At 53.3% G+C, this 13260-nt stretch overlaps 5 protein-coding genes across 5 annotated transcripts; 4 read left to right on the top strand and 1 right to left on the bottom strand.

Annotated features, from left to right (window-relative positions):
• Positions 1-24: 24 nt before the first annotated feature.
• On the top strand, positions 25-708 carry J4E93_007326 (uncharacterized protein; the record flags this gene model as incomplete). The annotated part of the gene is made up of 1 exon (XM_049345236.1): positions 25-708. The coding sequence occupies one exon, from the start codon at positions 25-27 to the stop codon at positions 706-708; it is 684 nt and encodes a 227-aa protein (XP_049197466.1).
• A 3615-nt stretch (positions 709-4323) lies between these two features.
• Positions 4324-5759, top strand: J4E93_007325 (uncharacterized protein; the record flags this gene model as incomplete). Its single annotated transcript, XM_049345235.1, has 2 exons — positions 4324-4740; positions 4791-5759. 2 exons carry the CDS (start codon positions 4324-4326, stop codon positions 5757-5759), a joined length of 1386 nt encoding a protein of 461 aa, XP_049197465.1.
• A 2065-nt stretch (positions 5760-7824) lies between these two features.
• J4E93_007324 (uncharacterized protein) lies at positions 7825-8700 on the top strand (the record flags this gene model as incomplete). The annotated part of the gene is made up of 1 exon (XM_049345234.1): positions 7825-8700. One exon carries the CDS (start codon positions 7825-7827, stop codon positions 8698-8700), a length of 876 nt encoding a protein of 291 aa, XP_049197464.1.
• An 867-nt stretch (positions 8701-9567) lies between these two features.
• Positions 9568-10802, bottom strand: J4E93_007323 (uncharacterized protein; the record flags this gene model as incomplete). The annotated part of the gene is made up of 2 exons (XM_049345233.1): positions 9568-10199; positions 10250-10802. 2 exons carry the CDS (start codon positions 10800-10802, stop codon positions 9568-9570), a joined length of 1185 nt encoding a protein of 394 aa, XP_049197463.1.
• Positions 10803-11383: 581 nt separating this feature from the next.
• J4E93_007322 (uncharacterized protein) lies at positions 11384-12962 on the top strand (the record flags this gene model as incomplete). Its single annotated transcript, XM_049345232.1, has 2 exons — positions 11384-11901; positions 11948-12962. 2 exons carry the CDS (start codon positions 11384-11386, stop codon positions 12960-12962), a joined length of 1533 nt encoding a protein of 510 aa, XP_049197462.1.
• Between the last annotated feature and the right edge of the window lie 298 nt (positions 12963-13260).

Here is a 13260-nt window from a genome sequence, read left to right as displayed (position 1 = left end):
GGATACCGCGACGTGGCTTCCCTAATGTTCAAGAATGAGAGTCGCGTCGTGGCAAAGAAGGCGGAGCAGCGTTACGAAGAGCTTGCCAAATCAAAAGAACCAAGAACACCTTTAGGACGTAGAGAACCCAACAGGATCAGAAGCATACAGCGGATCTATCCGGTGCAGAGTCCACCCAAGGCTGAGATCATGGCCTTGCAACCCACGCCGAATATCGACGCTCAAGCGCAAGGCTTCTTCCTCGCCAACTATGCAGGCGCTGCCGACTTCCCTCAAGGAGGCCAATTCGAATGGATTCCCCAGCTGCTGTCACGGCCGAATATCGAGGGTACGCTTCGTGAGAGCTTCCGCGCCCTAAGTCTAGCAATCTTCGCCAATGCAGCGAAGTCTCCTGCCGTCATGCGAAAAGCGCGTGTCGCATACGGTTCTGCATTGGAGGAAACAAACAGAGCGCTCATGTCGCACGAAGCCGCGGTCAAAGATAGCACTTTGGTTTCGGTCATCCTACTTGGCATGTACGAGGGCACGGTATACACAGATAAGAGTTCCATCGATAGGTGGTCAAAGCACGTCAGCGGTGCTTACACCCTCTTCATGTTACGCGGCAAGTCGCAATTCGAGACAGAACTCGGACGGCGAATATTCCAGCAGTCATACGGCGTCGCTCTATTCTTCACGCTTGAACTAGGGACGGGTATTCCAAGTTAGTCACACCCCTCGGCGGACTGCATGTAATACACGAACTAACATCGCATACCAAAATCTAGAGCACTTGCAAGAGCTGTATGACAGCTTCCCCCTGGAATCGGGATTCAACGAGCTTGTAAAAAAATTCATGATCGGCATTTTGCACGTCATGGACGCAGTCGTCAAACTCGGTCAAGACAAAAGCCGAGATCCTGTGGAAACAATCAACCGTGCGAGAAAACTCAGTCAAGAGCTAGAGGATATCAAGGCTCTTTTACCTGCAGCCTGGCATCCAACAAGGGTTCATCTTGATGTACCTTCAGTCCATTACTGTGGAAACACATACAGCATCTGCCTCTTTCCCGTCCTGGCGCAGTTGTGGAATTACACCCGGTTTATTGGAATTCAAGTGCACGATATTATCAGAGCAAACCTGATGAGGGTTCGTGAGGAACAAACTTCCCCGCTCTACGACGCTGCCAGTTTGAAAGCATGCATACAGCATGAGGAGAATGTGCTACGAGGTAACGTTGCCGCAATCATTGCCTCAGTACCCCAGACCATCGGCATGGTGCCATCCCCGGTGTTCTCTGCTGCTGGAATGGACCCCGAAGATGAAACAAAAGATGGACCTATCATGAGAGAACCGGGGACCTTTATCGATTCAGTCATCTCACCGAGACTAATGCAGCTCGTCCAGCCACTGTATGCAGTGGGTACGTGTCTGCTTATTTCGCATCAAATGCGGCAATGGGTCATTGGCATTCTCCATTTTGTTGCATTGAAGATTGGATCAAGACAGGCAGTCGTGCTCGCAGCTGAGTTGCAAAGGCTTCAAGAGTCAGCACCGAGTGTAGCACACGGCTGGCAAGACATAGCCGAGTGGCTTGCGCTGGGTCCTGGGGTAATATAGGAGTAAGATCAGAGTACAGCCAAGCAATGATCTCAACACCACGGATCGCGACTGGCGATGATGAACAGGCAAGCGGAAGAAAATATGATCTCGCACCGAACAACTCTTTTGCGCTCATACGCTCGTAATGAGACATGTAGTAGGACTTCTTCTTCAAGGCCTACAAGTCCTTCTTGTTATTCCTTGAGGCTTCACCAAATCCCACCCCTGCCATGAATGCTAGTCTGACCAACCCTGCAAACGCCGTAATGCCTATACTTCCCCAATCCTCCGCCCGCCAGGTGCCCACGCTTAGTCTGCCCTGCTTTGCCAACACCTCCCAGACTGCCCAATAGTACGCCAGATCGACAACGAAGCACGAAAACTGGACAATGCGCCAGACGTTCATGTCGTTTGTGTATCGTAGCAGGACAGCAGACATGATGCCGAAATTTAGCATGCCCCCGCCACGTTGCTTGAGTATCATGACGTGGCCGATGTCTGGGGTGGGGGAGGGGATGTGTGAAGAGAGGACGACAGTGGGCATGAAGAAGTCCATGGTTGCGCCCCAAGCGCAGATGATGGGGTCGAGGTATGTAAAGAATATGCGATAGAATGCAGGTATAGAGGGTGCCGTGGGCTGAGACATGATTGCCGCTCGGTTGCAATGAATAGCTCTAATTCGATGAAGAGATGCGAACAGTCTATCGAGTAACGATAATCTGCGTGATGGTGTGGATGGTATGTGTGATGCGTGTCCTCGGTGCTTGAGCAGATGTCAGCTTTGGACCCCGCGCCAGTGGGTCTAGCTGCTTCTGTGCTGCATTGATGGCACAGAAGACTAGGTCGCTTGTGACTAGGCTCGTATACCAACAAACCCGTGCTGCAGACCTGCTGCACCTTAAATCCTTCAGCTTCGATCTTCTGTTGCGGTGACGCGTGAGGTCGACTACCACACCTGGGCGGTATCGCAACCTGCCGTCCGTGCCTGCCTGCTACCTGGATGTTCTCCATCGCATAGAGATGGCCCCATGTGCATGATACATCGCGTTAATTTGGGCGAGGCAGCAACAATCGATGCTTCCAACAACTTCTGATCGGAGTCGGTCCCGTGTGGTGGATTCCCAGGCTGCTAGCGCGGATCCCGAGTGTTGTGCCTGGGATCCACGGGCGCCGTCACGCCATGACCTAACACAACAGATGGAAGCCGTTGCAAATATCCACGCCTCGCAAACTTTCACCCACTCCAAGGATGAATACACTGCGCCGCTCGACTTTGGGGGCTTGTCTCAATCTGTGACAACACCTCGTACCTGTCAGATCTTCATTGTTGCTCGTCCGGGGCCGTTCCGTCTCTTGCACTCGCACGGCGGTTAGTCGAAACTGCTGAATGGACGCGTCCATGGCTCATGCAAGCGGCGCCCCATCGATTAAAAATATTCCCGAAAGCCATCCTGAGGACATGGAGCTTGTGATCGCATGGCAGAGTTCACGCCCTCGTCATAGCCCGCTGCGCGAACGGTGAGGCTGTGGGTGCCAGACGGGCTTCGCGACGCGACCTGACCCTCAACCCTCGGAACCATGATGGATGCACACGATGCATCCACCAGCGATGGCACGCGCTCGACACCTGGGCATTTCCACAGCCCCCAAAGCCGTCGCTACTGCTAGTGAATTACGTCGGTGTAACACAGTCTCGAGCGCTACCTGGCAACCTAGGTTGTTGATGCGCGGCCCAAGGCATCCTCAACAAAGTGGACATCATCAGAATGTGCCACGCACGAAATAGATGTTTATGCGGTCAGAAGCTTAACTCGAAGCGTATTACTCCTTTCATTCCAGTCAGCCTTATAACGGTTCGAGGTCCAGATATTGACTGGTAGTTACAGGGTTCGCGCGCGCCGTACATCATGGCTGAGTAACGTCAGTTCTCGCTACTCCACCACCACGGACCGATGCTGCCTACGACTTGAGCAAGTTCACCAGGCTTGCTATTACGTTAATTATCCCTGGCAGCGAAGCTTCTCGTGTACAGCGTGTCGGCACGGATTCGGGTTTGCATGGGAAGTAGCATTCCTGCTGCAAGCTGGATCACGAGCCTCGCCTCCGCTGCGGTGCGCCAACGCCGTGCCTTGCATTATCACTGCGACTCAGCCTGCGATAGCTGAGCTTGACCATTTAGCGGCATTTCTAAGATTAAGGTCCGGCGGCAAAACGAGATAATTCTCTGGAGAAGGCAATTCCTTGATCGTCGGCCGCCCCTAATTTAACCGCGTCGGGTTAAAGCTTTCATCGCTTCGCCTCAAGCAGACTGGGCATTCGGTCTACCGATGCAATGTTATTGGTGCACAACGAGGAATACTCGTGAACAAGTGGGTATTATGACAGTTATGCTGGCCAAAAGCAGATGATTGACGCGATAAAGACACCAACGTGCACGGAATCGCGGCAAATGTCCGTGGTCACCCTACCGCACTCGCTCTAGTAAGCCAGGCAGTACTGCGGCGTTGACAGATTTCCTGCCCTACTTTCGGTTCTCCCCGAGCAAGCCACATCCGCTTCACACGTACGAATGCCTTACGGCACGGAAGGCCTACTCGTTAAGCGCCGTCGTGAGATGGAGGACATGCTCTGCCTACACGATGGATCAACTAAGATGGTGGCGTGGAGCTGGGGGAGTTGGTTTGATATATAGCTCCTTACTGGGCTTTTAGTATGAAAGTACCCCATAACGAAGATTCTCCATGTCAGCAGAGCAATTCTCAAAGCTCTCTCTCGGAGAGGACATGGTTACCACTCGTGCCGGGGCCGCAAGGGCCGCAAGAGCTAGTACACAATCATCGGGGCATTCTGAGGAAGATCAGCCCATACCATCCGTCGAGTCCACCGTTTCCCCTACGCCTTCCCTGGTTATATCAACGAAGAACCTTCATTACAATGTCTCGGCCTTCGACACCGACCTACGAAGGCGGGCCAAAAGAGGACTGGAAGGTAGCGATATCAGGCTCAAGTACTGCGCAGTCTCGGAAGATGATTACAGCCCGAATGGCAGCCCAAAGAAGTTCTTCCATCTTGACGACGACATCATTGTGGCGATGGGTGGGAAGTTACAAAGACCTGAGTGTACGTGTGGCGCAAACGAAAAAGGTCTCGCGTGCAAGGTACGCTTTCGCATACACAACCATTGACGCATCACTAAAAGTAGCCCAAGCACATCTATTGGGTCGGAGACCAGATCATCTCAACTTCTCCAGACGATATGGTCAAGACGCCTCTTCACCTTTCTCCCGATGGCTCGAAGATCGAAGACGTCAAGCCTGCGGAACTACTGGACACCAAAGGCTTAGCCAATATCGCCAACGACCTGAAGTGGGTTTATCGGGATGACAATCTGCCTGAAGACGACGACTTGAAGGAGACAGTCATTGACATGTTTTCTTGCTACGAGCCACAAGATGCACTTCCTGGAGAGTTTCGACATCCCGAGTCGCCTCTTACTTCCGAACGGTCCAAGAAGTACCAGGAGTTGACAGAGCTCTTTACGCAGTACGCAAACTGGTATCCCAGCCTATATCTCCAAATGCGCAAGATCATCGACCCGGACTTCGAAAGCCGTGTCTTCTTCGAAAAGATCGACAGGCGCATTACTTCCACCTTCGACGCTTTGGATGAGTACATAGCCAAGGGACCATACAACCTCTCTCAAGGCCCCCCTCGGTTCGACGTCTCCAGTTGTGCACAGAAGTTGACATCACTAGTCAAAGCCATTGATGACTTCTATCATCGCCATGCTGACGTCGAGGACGTGGCCGTCCGAGCAGCGGCGGCTCTTGTTACGATTCTCGACCGTGTTACGGACCGCGATAAGAATGCATATGAAGGCGTCAAGTGGAGTGTGATGGAGGCCCTATCAGACCCTGTTCAAAGCAACCTATACGTTGCGCTGATTGGAGCAGCATCAGATGACGACCCGCCATTTGCTCTCGATGCACTCGGCTTATTGCCCCAGGAAGACGTATACCGTAATCATTGGGCAATGCTACAGGACATCGAACGCAAGCTAACAGATTCTCATGCGCCCACTCATTACATGGCTCTCTTCCGCAATGTCGTCTACGAGAATCGCAAGAGGTCGGGTTCGGAGGTACACGAACGAGAATCGAAGCGAGCGATGCAGTAATGTCGATCTGCAAGCGGACTACCTCGTGCTCGACACAACAGTTGAGTTGGTATGTAGTCGTCCCACTTTTCCTTTTGGTCTGGCGTTGGCGGCTTTTTGCACTTTTTCCATTCCTTTCTTTGTGACTTTTTGCACCTTTTAATACCTTCATGTCTTTCCTTACGACGTTACGGCTGTCCGCACGCTAGTTGAATTCTTCGTTTGGGTACGCAAGGTCGCCGGACTTCGGTCTGTATTCGCTGGCCTTTGTTTTGTTGCTTTCTGTCTTTCCTTCAGGCCACCCGATTTCGGTTCTTGGGTAACCGAATGATTCTATATATCTTCGATTCTTTCCTTTGCCTTTTCTTCGACCGGTTGCTTGCGGAGCTGTTGATGTTGCCGTGCTTTTAGCCGGGTACAATTGGTGTACCACTTTCTCTTCTCTACACTCCTTGTATCCATAGTTTACACAAACACATTTATATAGCGCTCCATCATCGGCGCCATACGCTGCAAATCCATCATCGTCCGCATAGTGCGAAGTAGAACGAGCTCACTCAAATTGAAAGGTCAACGCGTAATTGGTTTTAGCATAGTAAACACAAAAGCGGTGGAGTGCGCCCCCTAGACTGCAGGCCTCAGCTGATACCGGCTCCGCATTCACACAGTGCCAAGCTCCGATATGTAGAAAGATTCCGCGGAATTGGGAGCGTGGCCGACGGCTGACTGACTCAAGACGAGACCGGACCGAACGAAGTGGATCTGGCGCAGTTCGTAGCTGAGCTTCGCATGCTGTAGGCTCTCTCGCTTCGTCAAGCACAGGAGACAGACTGTCCCCATGCACAATGAGATCCATGTATCTATAACACTAAGTGCTAGACCAAGCTTCATCTCGGTGTGGATGTCGGGAATTTGCATCTTGTTGCATACAAGACAACAGGTCGGCACCGGAGGTCCACAGCAGCCAATCATGCATGGCCCAGTCACATGTCGTACAACGACTCTGTCATCTATACGTGTAACTGGCCGCTTATCCAAACGCTAAGTTCGTGGAACCCATCTGGCCTACACACGATGTGGCCCAAGTGGGTGTCGTTCATGTTGCGTGCATTTTGGGCTTCGAGATAGTGGGTGTTGCTCCGGTGTGGGAATCAAGAAATCCACACAAACTAGCGATAAACCTTCCCCTTCTGCTCGCGCTCACTGGAATGGCGCATATGACGCTTACTGTATATTCCCCGCAGTATGCGACGTCTTATGAAGGCTGCTTTTGTCAGAAGTTCCGCAGGCTCCGCACAACCTGGACCAGCATCCAGGACCCGGCACCCCACAGAGGGCGGTTGCATGTAGCAGACACCCGCTCCGGGAAGATTCCGAGCAGATGCGGACATGACACAGGCGCCGTTGGCTCAATCTGTGCAGAGCGAGTGCCATGACTATGTACATATGGACTTAGACATGTGAAGCACCCAAGTGGCAAGATAGCTCGTACCAAGCTCATGCTAGCTAGGAACTTACCGTGTCGGTGTTGATCGCGATAGTCGTTGTGGGCACTGAGAGTGGGTCAAAGGGCTCGACTGCGGGGAGTGCAGCGGCTAGGCTCGAGTTGCCCTCGAATGTGGTTGGATGTCAGATGAAAGGGCCACGCATCGTGCATCCACGTTCTGCGGGGAAGGGATTGGCGCTAAGCCGTTGACGGCCCTAGCGCAGATGGGCATCCTTTGGCAAGCGCAGCCAAGCCACCCAGTGTTGCTTCCATATTACTCTCCTGTCTATCATTCCTGCTCCTCTTCTTTTCGACCTTCTTCTCTTGTCTTGTTGCAACATCGGACACGTGTTCTGCTAGTTTATCCTATACTACGCGGTTTCCCTGCGGCCAACGTAAATCGCTTATCACGCCATCAACCCCCGCTGACTGACGTACTACACCCCGTCCGTGCGCCTAGCGACTTATCAACCATCCCACCCCTTGTTCTGTTTCTCTACACACCTCATCTTGATTTGCTCTACGCGCACGACCCCTCAACTCAATTGAGCACTTCATACAGACTTTGAGCCTCTCCTAAACCTCGTTGCCACATCCATCATGTCTTCCAATGACCGGAACTCTCCCCCGCTCGCCTCGCCGGACCCTCGCCGACGTGCTTCAGTGACCAGCCAGACGTTCCAGGATCTGTTCGGCCGGTCAAGCAGCTATGTAGGCCAGCAATCCGGAGGACAGGCTGCCACGGGCCCCATCACCACAGCTGCTGCCAACGCTCAGAGACGGCGGCTTTCGCTCACCACTATCGGTCTGGGTGCTTCGCCTGGCCAGACGTCCCCATTCCTCCAGACCCCGCGAACCCGAACCGAGAGCATCTCCAGCGCCAACTCTGGCTCGGTCGACGAGAGCCCCTTCGAAGATGACTACGCCCCTTCCACATCTGCTAGCAGCAGCAACCCAGCCACACCCTTTGCTCGACGGCTGAGCTTCGGAGCTCGTGCAATGCGGGATGTTAGGCAGAGCAACGGAGGCGTTGGGAACCCAAATGGTAGACCACCCATCCATAAAGCTTCCTCTCCCCCGACTGGTCGAGGTCGAGGTCTGTCTTCATTGTCACAGTCATTGCCCTCTTCCGCTACCCTGCTTCGTCCCTTTACCCATGCACACTCGCGGCGATCTACTTCCATATCACACATCTGGCCCTCCACCATTGCAGAGCAGTCCGAGAACATACTTGGAAACTACTCGCTAACGTCGTCTTCAACAGGCGAAGGTTACAATTTCGCTGAGAACCTCCGATCGCGAGCCGAGCGAGGCTCCATCTCCGGCCCCCCTCCCATGCTGAGCCCTTCCGGTCCGACGCACCAGCGTGCTAAGAGCGTTACTATCATGGAGCCACCCGTTCGTGAGATGCCCAAGCCTAGGGTGCCTGATGCCATGCAGGAGCGGATCCTCAAGGGCGATTTCTACATGGACTAGCTTCTCTACATGACTTGACATTTAGATCTCCGGTAGGTCATATCGTTCACATCCTTGCTTTGTAGTGGCTAATCTCCGCGATGTATAGGACATCTACCTCATAGATGAAACGTCAGACTCCTTCACAATCGTGTATCAGTACTCTACCGCATACGAAACGGAAACTTTCATACTCCAGAACAACATTATACCAGGCCTTCGTATCGCTCATGGCCATGAGCGATCGAAGGATTATAAAGACAGCTTTCGTGGAAACCAGGCACGTAACGGCGATTACTGCACCTGGCACCATAATAACTCAGAAAGCATCGTCATGTGCAACTATCACTACTGGAAGCATGCACTGCGATCGTTCTACCAACGTCTTTCTCTGCGGACTTGGGCAGATTGCATTCCACGACGTGGACTGTATGGCGTTTTCACCTGATTATCTCGAACTCGTATTTCATGTTCCATGAGTTCAGGCGTACGGTCACGATGAATGAACGAAACAAGATTGTCATGCTCACGCGATGAGGCTACATCAGTGCAGCAGGGGTTAGGAGTTTATGAAGCATATCACGCAGGATGGAGGTCAGCACATTTGGTATCAAACATGTACCAAGACAAATTGCAGATAGCAGAGCAGTTTAGTGCAGCATCATACAAAGAAATGAATAATTGACCAAACTGATGCTGGCATCCCTTGCGCTTAAAGGTGTGTTGGTATGCGTCATCAGTCCCACTTTATGTTTCAAGTATACTGATCGACGTTGGATCGTACGCGTTGAGGAATGTGGGATGTCGATCGTTGAGTCCACCTGAGCTGATAACGATTGGACGTGCAGCAGGTCTGGTTGTGAAACAACATGAGAAAGCGAGTGCAAGTCAAGATATCGCTCGCACAGCTCTACCAACGCTACCGGTCTCAAAGAGTTCAACTAAGCCAGCGCCTAGACATTCCTCCAAGACCCACTCAAACCTCATTCCGTAGAATGTCTTCCATCTCTTCGTTCGCCCAGGTAGTACGCCTGCAAACTCGCCCCTCAACTTCTTCCTCTCCGCTTTGATATCATGCGCCGCGACATTACCATCCCATCTCTCACGCAGGACATCAAGTGGCATCTCTCTATGCTTTGTCTTCTTCAGCAGAGTGAGTAGGTGATTCCGTGCATCGACCAGCAGCTTAATGTGTGTGCCCATGTTAGGCAGGGAGAAATTGTACTGTGCTGCTACAGATGGGCGCGATCCAGATAAAGCAGTGCCGCCGTGGATGTGCTGAGTTGCTTGCGTGCCGCCGACGGCGTCTAGAGAACCGGCTGCGTGGCGGGATCCGGATGTGGAGACGGCGAGGAGTGAGCTGGCGCCTGGAGAGGCGAAAAGCGAGGTGTTGGAAGGGTAGCTTGAGGCTGAGGTGAGGAAGCCAAAGGTTACTAGGGCGGATAGCTGGGGAGAGGTGAAGGTTGTGCCGGGGATGGATGTAGATGTCGGGTTGGCGTTCATGGCTGTTGTGTATTTTTCTGATTCTACTTTAGTGACAGACGATATAGTGGTTGGTGAATTCGATTACCTTTCAGATCTTCAGGTAGCTCAGCATGAGATTGCACGAGGTTCTGCCACTCTCTCACCGAAGCAATACCATCACCCACTGCAGCAGCACCAACCCCCCGATTGGGTATCGTCACCCTTCTCAGGATACCTGCTCTCGCTAGCTCAGCGATTTCTCGCTCAATTCGCGTTGACGAGGTGCTGAGTGCATCGATATGCGCTACCGTGACAAACGGTGGCAATCTTCTCCGAAAATTCAAAACCTCTGCTATCCTGGTCGAGTTCATACCGGCCTTCTCTGGCATGTCGCTAAACATCCTGTTGCGGATGTACTCCATGTACTGCGGGACATCGCGAAAGTTTAGGTCATCGGAAAGAGAGGCTATAACACCGGTATCATCTAGTTGCTCGTCATCATCAAAGGGAGTGGTAGTGTCGTTCGGTAGCGACCGCCTCTTTGAACTCGCTGCTGATGGTGATGAAGTTGTTCGTTTGAGACCCAGTGCTGCGACGGCACTTTTTCTTCTTGGCTTGGTGATGCGAGACGAGTGTGCTGCTGTAGCTTGGAAGGACATGTTTCAGGTCTCGCTCCCAAAAGGACGAAGTAACACGAACGGTCAGTCGGGAGAGAGATAATCTTTGCGCTTCAGTTGCACATAAGCAAAGAGCGTCATGGCAACGCAGTAAGAGCATGTCTTGATATTGACGAATCAGGAAGTGGCAAACATGTGAGACGCGGTGTCGAAGGCTTTGAGGCCGCGGTGGAGCATGCGCCACACCCTTGCGTGCTGGCTAGGTAGGAGCGAGCAGCTGGCATGGAGAAGGAACGACGGGGTCATAGAGAATCGCGTAATTTGTCTACGTCGAGCAGCCTGAATGGAAGCGACGGATTATCAGGGGCGTGTCCACGGGTACTTTGTAATTGATGGATCAAAATGTTGAGAGGTGGCTGTTGATGTTCCTGTTTGTCGGCTTCCTGGCGATGCCGGGCCGTGGAAGGAACCACGCAGCCACCTGGGTACGTCATTTCCACGCGCGGAATGTCAGGAAGGTCCAACGCACGCTATGCGCGCCAACAAAACCCAAAACATGCCCATTGCACCCACCCTGCGAAGCATCTCCCCCCAACTGCTCCCGTCCCAGCCCATCGCTAGCCATGTCGCTGAATCCCGAGCCCTCGGCGCCTGAAGAGCGGGCTGAGCACCATCTGCCACCCAAGTCGTACGCCGACGCCGCCGAAGAGGCCCTGGAGCCCCAGCAGCCACAATCACATGCCAACGGCACCGACGGCACCGCCGAACACCACGGGAAGAAGATACTGGGCAAGGCAAACGAGGTAAAGACCAATGGCATCAAGGTCCCCTCTGAAGAAGACAAGACATCGCTCGAAGGCCTGGGTCAGGAGCCCCGGAGTCCAACAGTGAAGGGCCATCGTCGCGTCTCATCGCGCGGCTCTCACGGGTCGCTCGGCCGCAAACAGGGCGAGCAGGCACAAAAAGACATGAACGGAGCACACACGAATGGAAATGGCAAGGGCAATGGCGACGTGCTGACGAGTGTGAAGCCGCAGCAGGAGTTCCAGGTCGCCAAAGCAGACCGCAGAACCGACCTCAAGCGCAGAAACTCGGAGCTCACCACAGGACGCCAGGCTGGCGCGGGATGGTCCCAGAGCAAGTAAGTTGTGCTCCTCATTCTAGGCGTACCATGCTGACCGTCGCAGAATACGCTTTGCGCCCATGAACGTTCCCCTCCAGCGCCGCCTCCAGACCCTCGCCGTCCTCATGCACACGCTCAGCATCGTCGGCGGCCTTGCCATCTTCTTCTTCCTATGCAGCATACCCCTGCTCTGGCCCATCCTCCTGCCGTATACCATCTACGTCCTCTTTTCCAACGCGGGCACGTCGGGCGAGCTGTCGTTCCGCAGCGACTGGTTCCGCCGTCTGCCCGTCTGGTCGCTCTTCGCTTCATACTACCCCGCCCGCCTACATCGCTCCCAGGAGCTGGAGCCTACTAGGAAGTACATCTTCGGCTACCACCCACATGGCATCATCTCCCATGGCGCCTTCGCTGCCTTTGCAACCGAAGCGCTTGGCTTTTCGCAGCTCTTCCCCGGCATCACCAACGCCCTGCTGACCCTCGATTCCAACTTCCGCTACCCCATCTACCGCGAATACGCCCTTCGTCTCGGCATGGCCTCCGTATCTCGCGAGTCCTGCGAAAACATCCTCTCCAAAGGCGGTTATAACAACGAAGGCATGGGTCGCGCCATCACCATCGTCGTAGGCGGCGCACGTGAATCCCTCGATGCGCGCCCCGGTTCCATAAAGCTCGTCCTCAACCGCCGCAAGGGCTTTGTCAAGATGGCCATACGCACCGGCGCCGACCTCGTCCCTGTCCTCGCCTTCGGCGAAAACGACGTCTACGACCAACTCGATACCGATTCGCATCCCTACATACACAAGTTCCAGATGCTCGTCAAGAAGTTCATGGGCTTTACGGTACCCATCTTCCACGCGAGGGGCGTCTTCAACTACGACGTAGGCATGATGCCGTACCGGAGACCCATCAACATCGTTGTCGGCCGCCCGATCAGGGTGATGCAGGACACGCACCCAGACAACGACTACATCAACGAGATACATCAACAATACGTCGACGAGCTGATGCGCATCTGGCACGAACACAAGGACACTTTTGCCAAGCACAGGACGGGCGAGCTGGAGATCGTCGAGTAAGCATAACTAAGCTGCTTTCCTTGTAATGGCTGTGACGATGCTGTTCTTTCCCTTCTATGTTGTATTGTGTATTGGATTGTAATTGGCTAGAGCCTGGAAGGCGCAGACACGAAAGAGCAGTCATAACCCTTTGAATAGCAATGATAGATCACCACCATCAGCATTCCCATTGATCCTTGGCATGGATCATGACAAACGAAGACTCGCCTCATATGAAGTCTTAGGCAATGTCACTATGCAAGTTGATCAGGTTGAGACATGAACATTTCTTGAACTTCTAAATCGATATTCCAGACTA

This window comes from Alternaria ventricosa, assembly GCF_023758065.1.
Source record: "Alternaria ventricosa strain BMP 2768 chromosome Unknown scaffold_13, whole genome shotgun sequence".
Classification (NCBI taxonomy): domain Eukaryota; kingdom Fungi; phylum Ascomycota; class Dothideomycetes; order Pleosporales; family Pleosporaceae; genus Alternaria; species Alternaria ventricosa.
Note: the sequence above shows the minus strand (reverse complement) of the source record. Positions and strands in the feature narration are given on the sequence as shown.